The 20,423-nt window shown below is 45.7% G+C and overlaps 1 protein-coding gene across 9 annotated transcripts; it reads right to left on the reverse strand.

The window, feature by feature from the left end:
* Positions 1 to 95: 95 nt before the first annotated feature.
* KATNIP (katanin interacting protein) lies at positions 96 to 20,355 on the reverse strand. 9 transcript variants are annotated; one of them, XM_058157306.1, is made up of 25 exons: positions 20,217 to 20,355; positions 19,952 to 20,121; positions 19,137 to 19,231; positions 18,622 to 18,756; positions 17,588 to 17,834; positions 16,422 to 16,550; positions 15,338 to 15,501; positions 14,375 to 14,478; positions 13,648 to 13,750; positions 13,060 to 13,272; positions 12,130 to 12,270; positions 9,934 to 10,708; positions 9,001 to 9,738; positions 8,142 to 8,350; positions 7,814 to 7,886; positions 6,353 to 6,530; positions 5,828 to 5,993; positions 5,436 to 5,593; positions 5,254 to 5,318; positions 4,832 to 4,942; positions 4,369 to 4,508; positions 2,966 to 3,067; positions 2,647 to 2,807; positions 2,038 to 2,129; positions 96 to 1,897 (listed from the first exon to the last, which is right to left on the reverse strand). In XM_058157306.1, exons 1-25 carry the CDS (start codon positions 20,276 to 20,278, stop codon positions 1,839 to 1,841), a joined length of 4,590 nt encoding a protein of 1,529 aa, XP_058013289.1. In that variant the 5' UTR covers positions 20,279 to 20,355; the 3' UTR covers positions 96 to 1,838. The 9 variants fall into 9 exon arrangements, 8 of the variants coding, with proteins under 8 accessions (XP_058013289.1, XP_058013288.1, XP_058013291.1 ...); XM_058157305.1 differs by having other exon boundaries at positions 9,001 to 9,780; XM_058157308.1 differs by lacking the exon at positions 16,422 to 16,550 and having other exon boundaries at positions 9,001 to 9,780.
* Positions 20,356 to 20,423: the final 68 nt, after the last annotated feature.

Here is a 20,423-nt window from a genome sequence, read left to right on the forward strand (position 1 = left end):
CAGTTGTTTGTTCATACACCGGATCCAGAGAACAACCATACACAGCCCAATGTTTACCATCAGGTGACTGTAGTAGAAATCAAGAAAAGGGTAAATAGTGTTTCAAAGCCAGGAATTTATTCTTAGCATGAAGCACTCGATCTTGTCAAAAAACTGGATCTTTTCAATCCTGTTCTCAACCATGATTCTGTTTCAGCTGAGAAGTTTTAGTACTGCTATTGTTGGACACATGGGGAAAAAATAACCCTTACTAGACTATTAAAATTACTTTAAGCCCTGTTAGTAAAAACCACTCATAATCTCTTCAGTCTACTTCAGCAACGTTTAGGGACCAAGAATGATCTCATGTGATGTTGGGAAAACGCACATCAACAAAAGCTGAGGTTTAACTTCATCTTCTGCAACCTTACTCTGAGCCTAACCTGAAACCACAGAGTTGCTCCTACTATGGAAAACACCAACTGAAATACACACTGTGTGCAAGACACCATCTCTTTTGCAAGCAGTGACAAGTTGTCCGCCAAAGAAATATTTATCTAGGAAAAATAAATCTCGGGTCCTTCAAAACAGGTGCAGATCTCTTTTTTTGGAGGGGGTGTATTGAATGGTGCCCTCATACTTCTCTCTCGGCAATGCTTATGAAGGCTGAGCAAAAGCTCTGCCAAGGACAAGTTACAAAAGTTGCCAGGGTAAGAGCAGGGCTGGGCCAACTCAGTTGAATAGGCAAGGCATGGATCCTCATTCTTTGCAGGAGCAGCTTTTGGACCCTGTGCTCAAGCCACCAAAATGGGTCACAGTGATGGTGCCAGCAAGCCCAAAGATCACAGCTGCTGTAGCTATTGGCCTGCCAGGCTTCCATCTGTTTCCAAAGTAAGATGGCAGTCTACCTGGGCATCCATTGTGCTAGCCAAGTGGGCACGTCAATGTGGTTAATAGGCTAACGGGACAAAAAAATAATCTGGATTTGTGTATACTGTGCCACAAACAGTAAAGAGTAACCACAACATGAGAATCTGGTACTTGCAAGCAATCAATATGCTGCAACTGGGAACTTTTTAAATAAGGCACTTCTTGTTCAAGGTGACCTAGGCTGCTTTCTGCCTTTTGGCTCGGTTTCAGGAAATGCCTCCAACCCTGTAAGAATTGCCAAGAAAGGTACCAAGCCTCTCTGTTCATTCCACCTTAGAAATGGGGCAGCCCATGGTGTTTGAGCACCTGGCCATGGAGTTGCTGCTGTTCTTTCTCTTAGTCACACTTGGCTACGACTCCAACCCTCAGCCACTGTAGCTATTGCCCAGGAAGGCCTTTGGGCTGGCCGCTGAAGGTGGCACCCCTCCGGGTTTCGATGCTGAGATACTTTCTCTGAAATTGCAGAGAAAAGACATTATGTGCATGTCAGTGAAGCACGCGCACAAGAGGAAAAGGGAGCTGTGTGCTCCTTTGTCTTAATAGCACCTGTGTTGGCCCTTCTTTTCTCCCCCCCACCCCTTCTCCCCCCAGCCCGCAAAGGCACCCCTAAGGCTGTGGAAGTTAGGAAGCTCCACTCCTCTCCAGCTTGTGAACCAGCGCGGGCTGTTGCATATCCTCTTTCCACAGCACACATCCAAGCCTGTTCAACTTCAGCCAAAGCCTCTTGTGAGAAGGAGAAGCAAAGAGAACTATAATCAACCTGCAGGTGACAGAAGTGCTTCTGATAGTCTCGGCAGCACCAACAGCCAGTTCATTCCCTCCCTGAGTTCCCCCTCATGATTCCAGTTGGAAACTGGGTGCTAGTGGTACAGGCTGCCCCCTCTTGGGCAACAAATGGGCAGTAGAAGGCTGGCCACTCTGTTCTTTCCTCACTGTCTTGTTCTCCGCAATGGTCCTTTATCCTGAATGCAGGTTTTAGGACGAAGAGCTGGTGGGGAGAAAAGAGTAAAGTGCCCTCAGCTGTGATGTCTTTATCCATTTGGAGATACCTCCAACTATCACAGGAAAGGCAACCAGACTTGCACCCCTTACCATCCCTGCTAACCAAGGAAATGAGGGTGGACCAACCTGGATCAGCAGCTCCCTTTTGCTTCTTTCTGGAAGAGGATATAAGCTGGCTCTCATTCATCAGCCGTACATCCTGGTCCTCCATTTGGTTGCTGTTGAGCCAAAAGGATCAAAAAAGTCAGTGGACTTCCTGACGGTCAGAAGAACGGTCATTTTTGGAATGGAACTATCTGCAAACCATACTTCCCTACCTATTCCATTCTCAAATAAGGGTCCTGCCCTCCCTCCCCACTATGCTGATTTGATGGTGGCTGGGTACCGCTGAGGCTCTTCTCTTGTCCCCCCTGGGGGCACCCAAACCTCTGCACCCAGGTCCTTGGTGGAAATCAGGAAAAGGAACACGGAGCTGAAAGAGCAGATGGGTTTGGCACAGGAACATTCCTGAACCAAAGTGTTATCTAACCTGGACATCTCTTTTACAGAAGCTCATATCAGATTATGCTTGTCAAATTACTTACCTATTGTTTGATTTTATCTAATTATCAGATGAAACGTTTGTCAGGCTGAATGTCTTTTTATGTTACTGATGTTTATTATTACTCAGATTGAAAGTAAGCTGAAAATGATCACCTATTCCCTAGAGAAAGAGTTACAAATATACCCACACACCTAACCATGGTGTTCCTCTCCTGCCGGCAGATCTTCTCATCCTCTGTGAAGAGGAAGGTGTGATGGGGAATCACAGGCTCACAGATGGGAAGAATGCCAGGGACCAGGTGGCTCACCAGATCGAGAATGCCGTTGTATACCAGCAAATCATCCACAAGGAGCTGGGTCCCAAAAACGGGATAAAAAATTTGAGGGTCTCATCATCAGACAGAAATGAAGTTGCTCTCTCTCTCTCTCTCTCTCATTCTCTCTTCCCCCTCCCCTCGCTGAATGAATGCTGAATTAGAGGTTCAAGATGAGTTTCTAAACAGGCACTTACTCCAAATTCCTTGACTCCTCGCTGGGGAGTTTTTGCATAATTCCAGAGCTTGATCATGGAAATGGTAGTTGGCAAGTCAAAGATAATGTAAACTCGATTCACCTACCACCAGGAATGAAGCAGAGAAGAAATACTTTAACCAAGAGAAATAATCTCAGTGAGGACTATTTTAACTCCAGTCACAACTGTTTTGTATATGTTTGAAACTAAATCTGATTAACAGATTAAAGTTGCTCTGTGCTGTGAAACTGGATGTGGATCAATGCTCTTCCTCCTCCCATTAGTGAAAGAAAAAGAAAAAGGAGGCTGCCCATGACATCCCAGGACCTGTTGCCCTTTAACAAGTGTGGGGGCAAGAGGAAACTTCTTTACTCAGAAGAAATAATACATAAGTACGAAGACAATGTTTGGATAGTGGATATTGCAATACCTTCAAACAATAGACTAGGAAAAAAAAAAACTGAAAAAAATCACAAAGTATAAATACCCACAAATAGAAGTTTTAACAACTGTGCCAAAAGAAAGCAATGATAGTATCAATAATAATGGGTATCTTGGGTGCAATTCCAGAATATCTGGAGCACCACTTGAACACCATTGGCATTGATAAAATCAATTGCAAAAGGCAGCATGAGGTGGGACAGCTGACATCCTGAGCCGACACCTTTAACACTATCGAGCAATATCTGCCAATCTCAAGTCCTTGGGAAGGACTCAATAGGTGGACAAGTTGGCTGACTATGCGACCAATCTAGGGGTGCTCCAGGAGGGCAGGCTAGCATGGACATCCTGGGGCTGCTGCATGTGCCGCGCCACCGCCGTTCGCTGGCCCTGGCCCTCTCCGCACTAAGAAGGGGAGTACGGCTCCGGTAAGTTTCACTACAAAAAGGCTGCAGTCGCTGCATCTTTCGGCACAAGAAGTGCCTCCAGGCGCACTGAAGAAAAGAGGCTGTAGTTGTAGGCATCTCGTGACAGGAAAATAGGGTTTTAGAATAGAAAATAGAAATTAAAAAAAAATTGCTACTGGGTTCTATGGGTGTGGCTTGGTGGGGATGGGGGGGGTCGTGACTGACTGGGCGTGGCTCTGAGTGACATCAAGTTGGGGTCACTCACTCAGTCACAGGAACCCCCCCAAGCCATGCCCAGAAAACCGGTAGGGAAATTTTTTAGATTTCACCACTGGACCAATCTCTTTTTCCCTTAAAGACTGCCCACTCCCAAAATCCCAAAAGAGGATATAGTATTTTTCCAAGCCCTGGAATGATTCTTCCACAAAACCCAGAGGAAGCACCCAAATAAGGCAATTGGAGGCTCATCCATCAGCAGTTGGGGCAGCAGTTCACCTGGTCTTTCAGACAGACTTTTAGGCAGCGCACGTGACAGAATGCAAAAGAGAAGCATACCAGCCCTGGCAGAATTGGTGCAAGCCACATGTGCCTTCCGTCATTGCTGTGATTCACACCATCAATGAGCTTGTCTGGTGTTCGAATATCTCCACAGACTCCCTCCAGAACATTGACGCTGTCTGGAAAAGCTGCAATGTCTGAAAAAGGGCATCCATCAAGGAGAGCATCTGGCCTGGATAGTCTCCCAGCCCCTTTGCGATGCAAGGTCCCACAGCCTCGGAGGCATCTGCAGGAGCAAACAAGGCCTGGGGTCCTGCCTGGCTCTCCTTCAACCTGAAGAGAAGCCTTTGAAGGCAAAGGAGGAAAAACTCCAGTTGCACCAGAAAAGCGTCAGGGCGGCAGCAGCTGGCAGTAGGCAGAACGATCATGCTCCTGGCCACCTTTCTCTGGCTTGGCTGTAAGCTACAGGGGAAGGGATGCACCCTCAGAAATGGTTCTGTCTACATGGCAGAAAGGATACTGTTCTGATTTAAAAGAATCTTCTCCCCGTGTTCATTATACAGCTCCAGCCCATTTAAACCAATGTAATATGGATCACCCCAACTCGTGAGTAGCTGGAACTGGAAGATGACTGATGGAGGTTATTGAGAAAATATGTCTTTGTTAAAATACTTCCACCTGACTTTCATTCCTTAGGTACCCGCAGCAGATAGCAAAAAGCCTAAGAACAAAAGCCAGCTTTGTGGAATACAAAGGCCTCTGATGTCTGACAAGAGTCTGGCAAGGAGGGGCAGCTGAGTACTGGCAGGCACCCAGGGAAGCTGGGAATCAAATGGGACACCCTTTAGGAGGGCAGCCTGCAGAGAACCCCCGAGCCCCCAGCGTCATCCATCCCAGAAGTACAACTGCCAAGGCCAAAGCCGGCTCCACAGAGAAGGATACATCCACACGGCATCAGTGGTGCTTCGTACTCCATGCTGCCTTGCTCCCTCTTCTTCACTTCAGTCCTGTCCAGTGAGGATGGAGACTGTCACAGCACTGTGAGATGCCATAATTACTAGCCACAAAACCCATTTTGAAATGACCATTGTCATCCAGTGGAACAATCTGTTGCCCAGACTCACCGCTCATGTGCCGGAGCAACTGTGGGACCCACAAGGTAGTTGATGAAGAGGATCTCTTGAGCAAAGTCAAAGTGACAGTTGCCTGGTCCTTTGCGAATAAGAAAGCCCCCTGGAGGGGAGATGCAGCAGCCGTCCAACCACACATGGACCATCTTTGCCTAGGGAAAAGCAGAAAACCAGGAAATGGCACCCACTGAGGAACTGAAGTCACCTACTATCAAGTATTAAAACTAAAGTGAACTCCCTCACCCGCCACTTCACCTCCCAGCATGCTACCCAAAGGTTGAGCAGAGGGAAGTGGCGGGAACGGCACAGAAAACCTTCTGCCAGGGGATCCGGCTCCTGTCTTTGTCCACCTGGGGTTTTCTGGAGGGTTCTGCATTGGACCTTACCCCGCGATAGGTGTCCTCAGGAGATTTGTTGTAATTCCAGATGCGAAGCCCTGCAATATTTTCTACTTGGGTGAAATGGATGGTTACTAGGTGATCTTCTCCAGGGCAAAAGGGAATGAGCCACATGTGGTTATCTTCCATAGTGATGTTTTTTCCATCAATCAATCTAGGAGGAAGCACAGGAATTGGCTGGGGAGGGAATTTGGATATCTACACATTTATTGCAGAAAGGTATACGCCATGCCACTTGTGTTGCAGTTAATAGCGTTTCAACCTCTCTTCTGTTTGATTACTTTTTAGCTGACTGCAAACCCTGGGAACTAGGACTATCTTTCCTGCCCGGAGGGGATGTACCACCCTTCCTGTGCCACGGTCAGGCAGTCTCCACTAGTTTTCAATATCAAGGCTCCTGGGTGCTGGAGATTTTATGAAGACCCATCATGGGCAGCATCATCCTGAAATACTATCAGTAGCAGCCTATATCTGCCTTATTCATAAGCTTCCAGTTTCTTGAATGATGCTCACTTATCTAAGGTCCTTGAATCGTCCACATACTCCACAAGATCATTGAGATCCTGAGGAGAAGCAGAGAGCTGATCCACAGAGAATGGGATTGCTTGGCCATCCTTTCCAACCACTTCAAGCCCTGTCAGTCCAAGGTAATGTGAATCTCCCCAAGAAGCAGTGAAATTCAGCAGCAGGCCTGAAAGGAGACAGACATAGCACAAGATCAGCTTCTGAGTAGACATTAAACTTTCTGCAAGGATGAACTGTAGCACAAAAAGGAACTAGACAGTTACCCCATTCCTCTCCAATGAAATGGATTCTAGTTATTAAGAAATGGTTGCCTTGGGTTTCTATATTTTTAACAAAGCCAGCCAGAATCTATGACAGTGGCCAACTATAAATTTAAAACAATATTAATTATAAGAATTAGAAAGCAAAAATAGTACCATAGTGTTAGGCACCTTGGGTGCAATCCCAAACCATCTGGAGCACCATGTGAATGCCATCGGCATTGATAAAGTCACCATCGGTCAATTGCAATAGGCAGCTCTATTAGGAAGTGTGATGATATCTTTAACCCCATTGAACCACATCTGCCTATCCCAGGTCCTTGAAACAACCTGATAGACAAAAATGCCAAATCTAGTCTAAACATCTGGCTGACTGTGCAACCAACCATAATTATCAGGAGGAATCCAGTACCAGAGAAAAGCAGAGCTGGGCTACCTGAGGCATACATTTGTGTGCTATATTTTATGATTAAAAATCTCAGAAAAGTTAGCAATTAACAAAAACATTCAAAATAGGAAAATATATTTTCAGTCATGTAGCATTCACTCCGAGAAGGGCTGAGTTATAAACAAGAGAGTCACTCAGAGGGAACCACAATCTGCAGTCGAAGGTGCAAAAGTCACAGGTTTCAGAGGGAACAGCATTCCAGGGTGCTGATGTCATGCTAGGCCCTGGTGGAAATTTAAGGCTCTACAGTTTTTGGCACGCAACAAGACCTCCCCTCAAAACCTTAACAATTGGCCCAGCCTCTCTCTGATAAAGCACACATTATTCCTCTGCTACGCAAGCTGCATTGGTTGTCCATTCCAATTCAAGGGGCTGCTTTTGACCTTTAAAGCCATTCGTGGCACAGGGCTGAGTTACTTGAGGGACCGCCTCTTCCCAATTACTTCTGCCAGTCCCATCAAGTCTGGCAGAAATGATATGCTCTGAATCTCGTCTGCTAAGAAATAATGTTTGAGGCGACCCAGGAGACGGGCACCTGCCCTGTGGACTACCTTCCCTCTGATATGAGAGTGTATATATAGCTATTATAACCATTACTCAATTATTCCCCTTCTATTAAAATATTGAACTTTTCTTTAAAAGGGTGCCTGTGCCTAGAAATCAACAGCACATTGAGTGAAGAACCTATCCACACAAGCACCCTCCTTCAGAAGACAATGAAGATGGGAAGAGAGTACGTACATTTTCCAGGGTAGACTCCGGGTTCTCTGCTTGTCACGACCTCGGAGAGGGAATCTGACCCTACAATTTGCTCCTGAAGTTTGGATAATCAAGGGGCAAGAACAAAAATCAATTTCTTTTGATTGCAGTAGAAACATTCTGAGAAATATAGGAGAGTCCTTTAAAATTTAAGCAGTTGCAATAAAATGCAAACATCTCAAGCAGTCAATTACACAAAAGTGTTTCAACTAAGCACCAGAGTCATTTTCAAAGCCCTCTTAAAGCCACTGCAGTTGTGTCCTCATCTTAATTCCCAGAGAAACCCTGCTTTCACAGCTGGGATTCTCACCGGCTTGTCTTCTGTCCTGGAACCCGCCTGAGTAAAGGGCCTCTCATCCCCTTCTCCATCAGCTGTTCTTGGCCTCTTCAGCTCTTCCTCGTAGCCCAAGCTGCACCTGCTTTCAATTTCCTCCTCGCAGGACTCATCGTAACAGTAAATGGCCTCAAGAATGTCCTCATCAGTTGTGAACAGGATGGTGTCTCCAAATTGCTCTGGACCTGAAACATTGTGAACTTTATGGTGACAATATCCACTAGATTAACAGCTCCTCTTGCTCCCTCCCCCTTCTTGGAAGTAAATATAAAACTCATGCATGCAAGGAAGGAACGAATATCCACAAATAAAAACTATCTTAAATCTGTATTAAGATATTGCCTTGATCCAGCTAATGGAAATCAGAAGCCCATGCCTGCAATAAAGAACAAAAGGCTATAAGGAAAAAGTCAGGATGTCTGCACCAGGTTAGAGTCCTAAATGAACTTGCCTTCTGCAGAGGTCCTGTCAGGTCTAGGACTAGTTTATGCTTTGGTGGATTTTATCAGCTTGTTACAACTTCATTTATTTTGACTTATATCTGGCCCTGTCAGATGGCCCTGGCTTCCTGTAGGAATGGACATAACCACAGAGCATCCAAGGTTCTTACACCAGGCAACCTTAAAATACAAAAGCCAAACACTGGAATACCAACTAAACCAGAATGGCTGAGCAAAGTTGTTTCCCCAGATTACTACTGGCTTTAATGAAAAGTCTACTTCTCTTGTACAATTAACAGAAGAAAGAAGAAAGGCTAACTAGTTGAATGATCAGGGCCAAGATCTACCAGCCAATGCCCCTCCCTCTTTCAAAACCCAAGTTTAAAATCAGAGACCTCCAACTAGTGTCCCTGAAGCCTTGGCAATTTCTCCTTGGAAAATGCAGCGCTCATCCAGGAGAATGGAGAGGTCCTTCACCCCCCGAAAGGAATGGATACGAGACTTGTTGTAATTCCAGATGCGAATCATGGCTACCTCGCATGGCTTTGCAAAGTCCAGGCAAACACAGTGAGACTTTCCTGGAGTGAAGGGAGCCAGCCAGAGGTGCATGTCATCCTGTGTCCGGTTCACTCCATCCAGCAGATTAGTTACAATCCGGGGGTCCTTGCCATACGCAGGCAAGATGTTGATATCGGGTGGGCTGGCTGTGATTTTTACAATCTGGATGGGCTCACCTTTTGAGCTAAACAGCTCAAGCCCATTCAGACCAACATAGTGTCTGTCTCCCCAGGTTGACCTGATGTCAATGTTTAAGTGCTGACCGTGAGGTAAGACAGGGATTTTAAATTCGCTCTCATCTTCCAGGTCTAAGCAGCTGTCAGCCTTCTTCTGCATTGCGAGCCCCCATGTCTGGTCCTTTATTCTGAGCTTCTGACCTTCTTGTCGGCTAATTTTCTGCTGATGGAGAAACTCATCAAAAATGTCCCCTTGGAAATCCATATTGGAGATTCGACCACGATGTGAATGATTGAATTTCAATAATGAATTCCAAGATTCCTGAAGCAGGGACTCCTGAGAGGTGCCCCACTTGGCTCTTGAGGGCCTCGCGCTGCCCTTGGCCAGGAAGGGCTCCTCTGCAAGGGAGAAATTAGTATCAGATGATGTAGGGGAGGCACCTTTGAAACAAAATGTACAAATAAAATAAGAGCAGCAAGGAGCATGTAACACTCAGGAAGAACCCGGGAAGGTCAGATTCTGCCCACAATGTGGGTAACCAGACAATCCCTAGAAGATCTGAGAGAATTTGACCAGTGGACATCAGATCTTACCTTTGTCAAAGGCAGCTTTCTCTGCATAGAAGGGGTGGCTGAATTCTTCCTTCTCTCTGAGATCTTGATCAGGGGGAAGCATCTCAGTTGGACCACTGTGTTTATAAAGAAGTGGTTTCAAGAAATCCAGGTCAGGGATGGACTCTGGGGTCTCCTCTGAGGGTCTCTCACCTGCCTTTGGGGCCTCACTGCTGGGTTGCTGTTCCTCAGTTGAAGAGAGATGGGGACCCCCATCAGATCTTCTTAGACAGCCTCTCTTGATGCTCTCTGAAGGCAGATGGACTTGTAATCCCAAAAGAGGCAGTTTTTGCTTTCCACAGCTAACCTGCATCTCCCCCTTTGTCTCAGGAGAGGTCAGAATACCAGGGGAAGTAAAACTGGCTGGTTGAGAATATTCTTCTGTTTTCTCACTCAGGGAACTGTCATCCTCAGGGGAGACACACCTTGCAGTCTCCAGTGAGGCGAGGCTGCTTCTGTTTGGGTTGGGCTGGAGATCAGAATCGCCGGTTCTCTCTTTTTCCTCAAGGCAGTTTTCTTTTATGGAGGGCTTCCAATTGAACAGCAGCAGCTTGTCAAGCTCCTCTCTCGGATCTGCAGAAGCCCAATTCTTGTCTATCTTTCCCTTCAGAGGAAGGGGAAGGTTCGTTGGGAGATCAATGGAAGTGCAGCCATTGCCATCAGAATCATGAGCCAAGCGGCCCTTCTGCAGTTCCCCAGCAAAGATTAGACACCCATCAACATATACAATAATATTTCTCGCTCCAATATTCAGATCCTGGTGAGACAAAGAAAGATGTTCTGATGGGCAAGCAAAAGCCAACCTCAAGATTCTAATGTACATGTTTCTAATTGGTAGAAAACTGAAAAGGCCCCTGCTGAGATCTGAGGGATTAAATATACAATATGCAGAAGAAATGGGTTGAAAGACGGATAGAAGTCTTCCTTCAAGTGTTCACCTTTGAGTTTGGGATGGGTCCTGGAAGACTGGGCAACATGGTTAAGTCTCCTTTATAATCTTTCGCACTAAGGCAACCTTCCTGTTTCCCATGTTCTCACCCAAAGCTGCTCCTCCAAGTTCTTTGCTCAGAAAAGGAGGACAGAAAAAAGCAAAATGGTGAACCCATCCACTTTTGGCTCTGGCCCGGCTGGCACAAATAACTCTGAGCAGGAACAAGGTGATTTGTTTTGGGGGTTGCAGTGTAAGCATTAACCTCAGCCTGACTAGCACAGCCTTTTCTCCCAATAAGACAGATTGGGGAATCCACTTTGAGTTGAACATAGTTTAGGATGGCACTCTAAACTGTGCTCGGCAACAAGATGGCTGGATTTTTCCTACAAAGCCTTTAATTCTGGGTTGAGGACCTGACTTCCCTCCCTTTTTTGGTGTTCCACTGCCATTCCCTGAGTTTCTGGAGAACAGGGCCTCCTACTCACTGCCCAAGAGAAGATCTCTCTGAAGTTAGGCTCTCTTCTCAACACATCGGGAGAAGTCAGTCCAAAGATGCAAGACTGAGCTCAAGAAGTGAAATGGGGTGCTTCTAATTCAAATGCCATTTGAAAACCTTGGAAAACTACATGACAATCCCACGAGCAGATTGAATTAGAAGAGGTAGCAACACCTCTTGCCAAGTGCACAGCTGAGAACAAGTCATAAAGGATCAGGATTTGCTTCTTGTCTAATCCAGCTCATTAAATCCTCTTTGCCACAAGGACTAGCTGGAGCCAAAGCAAACAAAACAACTCTCTCTGCAGAAGACATCAGACTCAGGGCAGCAGGACTTGGATTTGGCTGTTTTCGTAAAAGAACCCTATTCCCTCCACGAATACGCACAGCATGTTATCAGTGTCCCTCTTGGGCCAGCTAGAGTTCCCAAACGGAAGGGGAAGCCTTCTAAAGGAGACCGGGTGGGGGGGAGCTCAGTGGCCTCAGGATGCAGGCTGGCATGAAGGAGGGCGGCACCTTCATACAAAAACATTCCATTGCCAAACATTTCCAGCAGCAATTTAACATTTCAACCTTGTTTAAAAAATAGAATATTTCTAACCTAAAGTTAGAATTAACCCAAATAAAAGTTAACACAGTCGTGGTTGCTTTGCCCCTCTTCCTTCTCATTCCCCTGTTCTAGAACACAAGTTAGCTCCTGCCAAGTATGAAAAAAGAAAGCTCTGACCCCAGAGACGAGAGCAGTCACTTACATCACGAACAGTCGAGCTGTAGTTCCAGATCCTGATTCTGGATAGGCCAAAGTCTCCAGAGAGGCTGGGGTTTCGGACAATGAAGTACAGCTGCACTGGAGGCTGGAAAAGGCATGACCAGGGGAGCAGCTCTCTGGGGACCTACAACACAAGGAAGCTGATAGTTGGCCCGTTACCCCAGAGCAAAGCATAGCACTGGCTCTGGGACCCCTGAGAGAAGCCAGTGAGAGGAAAAGCTGTGTGCTCCTTCTGGCTTACTCTGTCTCTGAGCAAGCAGAGTCTGCTTGAAAGTGTGAGGCCAGTTCCAAGGCTGACCAGCTCAGCCTAATCCGCTTTAGTGCTAGTAAGAATGCCAAGGGGCTACCAGTGAGGATTAGCATTTCTGATCACCTCCTTTTTTTTCGGAAGGAATCTGTTAGCCTAAAAAAAGGTCCTAGTCTCACCGCAGTAAAACATGCCAGTTCAAAAAAAATTTATACCTTTTATCATACAATTACAACTCTTTAAATGAGAAGAGATGTTCTTTCTGTCTTTACTGCAGTTCTTATGCTTGTTATTAAAACTGACTGCTGAGTTCACAGCTGCTGTGCAATCCACAGGCCCTGGAACCTGACTGAGGTAAGTGGAGTAGATTTGGTTCTTTGCAACAGCTAGCAAAGCTTTAGTTCCAAAGCAACCATGACCATCACAATATAGCTGCTGTCTGAGCAGAAGAAACAGAACCCGACATCCCACCAAGGGGTGGAAAGCTTTGCAAGAATCCAGGAACACTTTTGTACAGATCCAACTTGGATTCCAGCTGTTTTAGAAATAAACAATCCCTGGGGCAGATTCACTTGGTTGAGGTGGACGGCCATAGAAATTAAATAAATAAACCTGTGTGCAAAATTATGTCTGCTGTTCCTTGAAAATCAACCATGGGAGGCTTACATTTGTGCTTCGGTTAACTAAGCAGCTCAGCTCTCCAGGTGGATCTGCATGTCGGATGTCCACATCGTGAGGTGACACAAACATTCTCTCAAAATTCAAATCAAAGAATTCCACTTCTGTCAGACCCACACGAGACATGTCTCCCCAGTTGGAGAGGATCTCTATAGTAATATAGATGGCATCCCGGACCTCCTTTTCCAATCCCACATGGTCCTGAAAAGAAAAATTCAGGACATCACTGGAGAGCCTGATCTCAAACTGACCTGAACATGACATTCATGACAGTGCCAAAGTGACTTGGAGGGGCCCAGATGGATCCTGTCTGGCTTCCTGCAAGGGCTGGGCCCGTGGCTCAAGCAAGGCCTTCCCCTTCAGTCCAACACCAGGCACGGAGCCTAAGTATTCTAACCCCACATTTCTGCTCTCATAGTCTACACATGATGTGTTGGAATGCCCTTTTTTCAGAAGAAAGCTGTCTGGAGTTCACATTCTCTTCAGGACCATCCAACCCATTCTGATTGTTGCTAAGTAACACAACTGGGATGAAGATGAGGAAACTGCTCTTCAAAAATTTAACTTGCTTCCTACCAGAGCAGGAAGCTGTAGCTGTCCAAAGCCCAAAGGTGCAAAGCTATGGCAGACGGACAGAGCCTCGGTCTTTTGCAGAGCTTTGAAAAGTTTCTTCTGTTGCCTAAACATTGAAGAGATCACAGGCAAACAAGGAACAAAGTCAGCACTTTTTTCTTTGGACCCAGAAGGGCCATTGATTTGAACTCATTCAGATGCTTAGAAACTCTGAAGACGTGAAGGTGGAGGATGACGGTGAGGTAGCAGTGCTGACAGTTGTGAACAATCCAGTCCTGCTTTTCTTGTTAATTGGCTCAAAGCCTTAATGTCCACACATGGACCATCAGCAACTTGAGAAAATATGTTCCCATTAGTTTTTTTGATAAAGAATACTGCTGCAAGTTAGAAAAATATGGAATGTTATAAACCAAGAACCAGAAAACCAAGATGCTGTTCCTTGCATTGCTCAGAGTACAAGGTTCGCACTTCAGTATGAAAATATTGACATTCTCTCAATTTTTTCTAAAGCTCAGTTTCCGAATCACCTTTTGCTATCCCACGCCTCAGCCTCCACAGATACCCTTTGCAGATGAAGATACTTACCTTCCAGATGCCCTAGTAATTGGAGGCAGTGGAGAGCAGGACTAGCAATGGAGTCCATTAGACATCTCCATGCAGAGATCAAAGTGTATTAGCTCAGAACTCATCTTGCACCTGGGAATAGACTCAAAGGATTTAAAACTGCCACCTGTTTTCCAGAAGTCCAGTCTGTTCCAGAGCTGTGGTGACAACTGCATCCTCCTGCTGTTTTGGAGGAAAGGCCACTGTTGCAGAACCAGAAACCAGCAGTGACTGTACAGAAGGGAAATAAAGACAAATTCACAAGAGAGCTTCAGACAATGGAGCTGAGGACTGGTCTGAATTGGGAGGTCAGGCTAGGTGCAGAACTCCCACGCCCTATTCAAGCAGTCAACGTGCCTCACCAAGGACTCTTGGCAGACCTGTCTTTCCTTTCTACCTGTCTTTCCTTTCACTGACCACAATCAGCAACTAGATGATTCTGGACAGCAATTTTACAAATATCAGCAAGATCAATTTTTAGTAAGATTCTGCCATGGCCACACAAGAATCGATTGCCCGTAAACATAGGAGCTTCCTTTTCAGGAATGGAAAAGATTCACAATTCAGCCTTACCTCCAGGCAAACATGAGGGGCTTCTCTTCTTTGAAAGTTACTAAACTACTGCCTTCCTGTCACTAACAGCTTCTAAAAAATGTGACTGAAGTAAAACCATTATAAGTGAGCAAGTAAGTGAATGGGTAGTCTCTCATCTAAGGGAGATTTCTCTGATTTCAATCCTTACTGATCTAATAGCCACTGGTCAAAACGTTAAATAATAGACTTCAAAAAGGAGACAGGAGAATTCTTCTTAAGAAAACTAGTCTCTATTTCATTGTCTGCAAAAAAGAAAAAAATTCTAGGAAGCCAACGAGAAGAAAACCTGTTTAACATTGGGCAGAGCACATGGTCCATTTCAAGACAAATGGTTCCAAAGCAACATTTTGGACGAACATCCTGATCCTGTCAAATCCCTCTGTGCAGTGGCCAAATTGTCCGCTTCCATAGCAGAGGCCAGATGGAGCAGGGAAGTCTATGCCCAGCCACCTGCTGTGGCTGTCTTTGAATAAGGCAGGTCCCCCGTACCACTGACCTCTTCAGAAACCTCCAGCTGCCTACAGAGCAGCTCCTTTTGTAGCGTCTCATTTTCTGCTTGCATAGCTTTGAGGACAACGAAAGCAGCATGTGCTGGATCCTTCTTCTCGCACACATTTTTCCGAACAGCTGAGAGTGGTCTTTCTGATCGGCTTATTGGTCCTGACATTCAAGAGAAGCAAAAAGAAGCCAGAGGGAAGCAAGTTGGACCTCAAACATCCCCATGCTAAGATTCTCGAGGCACAGGAGTGGAAACTCCTAGACAGCATAGAGACTAACAAGAGCAAAACTTAGTGGCAGCCTAAACAGATGTCAGATGCAATCTCCTGGGAAGGAGTTGGTACCTGGTTCCAGCCAAGACTAACAAGACCCCACCAAGTGAAAAGGTGTGGCAACTGAAGACCATATGCCTCCTCCTGTGTTAGGCCCACAGAATGGGCCAAGCAAGACCTGATGATTCTGGGCAGCAATATTTCAAGAGCAGCATCAGAATTATGGTGGAGAATGTAAGTGTTCAACAAACTGTAGTGGACAATTGTAGAAAGGCTGAATGTGGGAACAGCTTTACCACAGGGGTATTTAAGGTGGTGTGAAAAACAGAAATAAGAAATATTTCAATGATGTTGATGCTGAACTATGTTTATGCACAAGAAAAATAAGGTGAGTGACAGGCAAAGGAACAGAAGAATCAGTAGAAGTCAAAATGCTAATTAACAGGAAGAAAATTGAGTAAAGTGGCACATTTGTCTGGCCAAAGGCAGATTCTCAAACTAATGTTCGTAAGTGCAGCTGCCACCCTAAGCCATTGACATCTAAGAAAACCTGCCACCCCAATCCAGAGAATCACACTGGGAACAATCCTCTCCTTCTCTCCAGGAGAATGTTCTGCCTAACCAAGGAGGTCTCCAGGGGTGACCAGCATCAGAAAACCAATATGAATGTCAACACCCAGAATTATTCTGACCATGGGCTTGTTGAGAGAAGAAAAATGACAGGCACATTTCTGCTGCTTTTCACCACTGCAGATTCTGTATGCCTGTCAAGCTCTTAAGGGGGCCACTTAGGAACAATCTGTCTCTTACTAGAGGCGGTTCCTTCCTGTTCTTCCAGGCACCGAAGACCTGCAGTTGCCGGGCGCATGGGCTTGATGGGCAGGTAGGTTTCAGCAGTGCCCTTCCTTTTTGCAGAGAGACTTTGCTCCTTCTTAACGCCTGCAGGAAGAGCAGACATCAAAACCAGGAACTTATTCTGAAGGCAGTCAGCATCCCTCCTAGGCTTTATTTTAGACTGGGAACTGTCTTTAAATGCAATTGAGCAAAAGATAAGGAAAGCACCATCTCAAGAATTAAGAGACTCAAAGACCATCCTGCCCTTGTTTACCAGGCACATAAAGGACTGCTTTCTTTTGAGGACTGCTTCAGAGCCAAGCCAGCCAATGCACTCTTTGATTCTGAAGATAAAAAACGATCAGCACAGTACTGGATTTATCCAGGCAATTTTTAAAATACTTTTTAGTGAAGATTTAATAACAATGGTGAAAGACAATATACACTATATACTCACTCCTGGCTGCCGGTGGCCTTCCGGGTGCAATTCAAGGTGCTGGTCACCACCTTTAAAGCGCTTCATGGCTTAGGACCGGAATATCTACGAGACCGCCTTCTGCCACCGATTGCCTCCCAACGACCTGTGCGCTCCCACAGAGCGGGCCTCCTCAGGGTGCCGTCGACCAAACAATGTAGGTTGGCGGCCCCCGGGGGAGGGCCTTCTCTGTGGCAGCACCGGCCCTATGGAACGAGCTACCTCCGGGGTTACGACAACTCCCCGACCTCTGGGCCTTCAAACGTGAACTGAAGACCTTATTATTCCATCGAGCTGGACTAGCCTAAGAAATATTTTAGTGAAATTTTAAATGGGTTTTAAATTGGTCTTTTACCGTTTTAATGATTTGGCCATCAAATATTTGGTTTTAATTGTTTTTTAATATAGTTATTTATTATATTGGTATTGGTATTGTGTATTTTAAATATGGCTGTGAACCGCCCTGAGTCCTTTGGGAGATGGTGCGGTATAGAAATTTAATAAATAAATAAATACTCTCAAAAAAAGAAAGAATAAACAAGGAGAATAAAAAGCGTAAAGGAAAAAAAGAACAAATAAGGAGAAAAAAATTAAAGAAATGACTTCTAATCTTCATCACAAAGAAGTCAAAGTTAGTAATTCTCCACCCCATTATAAGTAGACCTACCTGGGCAAGTTGGCTTGAACTCCAACACAAGAGGCTCAGCAGCTGGAGCAGAGTCTGAACCAGGCAGAGGGGAGAGAGGTGCTGCTTTGCCAAGGAGCAGCTCAGGGCCCTCTCCCAGACTTTCAGCGGGTTCTTTCTTTTCAGAAACTTCAGTGGGAACTTCCTCCTCGATGGAGTCAGAATCCTCGGAACATTCTCCTTTCACCTTGTTTCGGGTCCTGGCAACCTCCAAGCTCTGCCGGAGTTCCTGGCACAAAGAGAAGGAACTCAAACATCGTATAACGGCTTGGCAGATTTCAGCTCCAACATCTCCAGATATTACTGAAGGAAAACTTGGCTGGGCCACTGCCAATCAGTGCAGATATAGACAACTCAAAATTATTTTGTCTTAACTTCTTTAAACAGGATTTCTTCTGCTCTGAAGAAAACATCTCATTTAAAATAAAATCTGGATTAAAATATAAATGAATGAAATTTGCATTCATAGTTACTTCAACTTAATTATCACCTATTACCAAATCAACTGAGAAAAAAGCACACAGATATCAAATAGTTTTTTTTGCAATCTCATGTATAAAAAAATTAAAAGGAGAAATGATACAAAATCTGTGTGATGAGGATAGTTGGAAAGAGGTAGCTTTCTTATTTTGAAATATTAGAACCCAAAAACTTCTCATGCCCTTACCTAACTATAGCTAAGATACTGAAGATGTGACAATGGCTGCCAACTAGAACAGGACAGGGAGGTTGCTAAAGGCTATTATCCATAACAGTTAATCCCACCCAGATGAGAATCTGAATGCCAACTGTTGGGCTGGAGAGCCAGATGCTTCAGAAAATATGCCTTTGATCTGATCTGCAAGATTTCCTTGATATTCTTCCACTCTCTCTTTCTGCATGGCTTTGAAAGCAATGAGAAGCAAGCTATTTTGCCCACCGTTACTTTCTAGGAGGAAGGAAAGAGTACTTCCAAATGCCCTTGCTGGTGATTCATCTTTAATAAATAGCAGATTTGATCCAACAAATCTATTTACCTGGAAAGTATCATTCTCTTCACAGTCAGTTGTCTGCAGATCTAAACTTTCCTCAGATTCAAAATCCTCGGAATACTCACAAGGGGGAGCAATGCAGAGCCTAGATCCAGTTTCTGTCTTGATCTGCACAGCTTTCTGAAAGATTGAGAAAAATCAGTACACAAAGGATTACAGGATTACAGGCTTGAGAAATGTTACTTTTAGAACTGTAGCCATCACAAAACTCAGGAACTGTTATAATCAGACTTGATCCAGACTGGCTCCACAACTCTGTCCTTGTTTTTGTTTTGGGATCTCCTTTATCTCTTCCAACAGATATTTGTTCTCAGTGCTTCTCTCTTATGTTTTTGTCTATGATTGGACCTCTAATCTTAAGGGTCTTACAATGCCCTATTAAGAATGCTACACACCTGACACATCACTTCATTTATTTATATTTGTTGCATGCTGTTGTAATCCAAAAAGATGGGATTCCCCAGGATGGGAACTCTAGTGCTGTCTCCTCTTTTTCATACCTGGAGCCATTCCCGACGTTGGATTTTACTAGGTGCACTTTGGGTGGTCCTCTCTCGCTCCTCTCCTTGTTTTAACAGGTCTTTGGTACTCACAGCTGAAAGGAAATGGGAAACATTATCAGTAAAAGGGTCAAAGTCCAGACACTGCATAGTGGAGGGATTTAGTTTATTTATTAGCATTTCTATGCTGCCCCAATTAGAGGTTCTGGTCAATAAACCATTTTTGGGATGTCAGGATGGGTACTAATCCTTTGAACTTCAGTACAGACCTTTGGGACTGTATGGCGCATATGCTGACTACATTATCAGAGTCACTCTATACAGTATATATATAGTAGCTCAATGACAGCAATTATTCTGCTGCTGCTTCCTTCTCCTACCTCATAAGCCCTCTTCCAGGCAGGGGACCTGTCTGTGAAAGCTGTCACAGAGGAAAAAAGCCTGACAGCATATGTCAACTTTTACAATCCACAGAGCTGGTATCACTACCAGGAACCTTTTGACTGAAAATGGAAACTGAAACAAGTTGAGGAAAGGAAGAAAAAGTTCACCCAATCTGGGTGATGATTACCAGTTCGCGGCTTATTTCGGGCTTTCCATAAATAATTGAAATCGTCTGCTCTGTGCGCTCAAGAAAAGATGATTTTTTTCTCAAATTGGATGCTACGAATCAAATGTGTTATTTACTGTATAAAACTTCTGCTTTTTACGTTCGAAAAATCCCAGACCGAGGAACCGCAACCAGAGGCGAGGCTGATCTCTGGCTGAGTTTCTCCCCTGAGCCTTCAGATGGTCGCGACCTGCAAGGAACTCACGGTTCGCTCTGGGGGTTCGCGCGCCGCCGCTCCCGAGAAGGGCCGGAGGGCTGACTTTGCGGCTGCGGCTCGCCTCCGAGTTGGCGCCGTTCACGTACAAAGTGAAGCCCTGCTCCAGCTGCTTCAGCCGGAGCTGCAGAGGGTCCTTCCTCTCCAGGGCCTTCAGGATCCTGGAACCGAAAACACGGGCTGTTCCTGGCGACGGACGGCGGGCGGACGCCCCGGCCCGGCCCAGCCCCGACCCTCCCGCAAGCAGGCGGCCCACCTGTTTCTCTGCTGCAGCAGCACCAAGTGCTCGTCGTGCTTCTCGTCGAAGTCGGTCACCATGGCCTCGGGTTACGCGCGCCTGAAAGGCCAAGCCTGAGGAGCGCCTTCTGAGCACCGTCCGCTCCCTCGGGGCCTGATCCCCGCGGCCCTCCGGCGGCGGGGCGGCCGGGTCTCCGCGAGAACCGCTGCCACTCCCTCCCGTCCC

This window comes from Ahaetulla prasina, chromosome 14, assembly GCF_028640845.1.
Source record: "Ahaetulla prasina isolate Xishuangbanna chromosome 14, ASM2864084v1, whole genome shotgun sequence".
NCBI classification, from domain to species: Eukaryota; Metazoa; Chordata; class Lepidosauria; order Squamata; family Colubridae; genus Ahaetulla; species Ahaetulla prasina.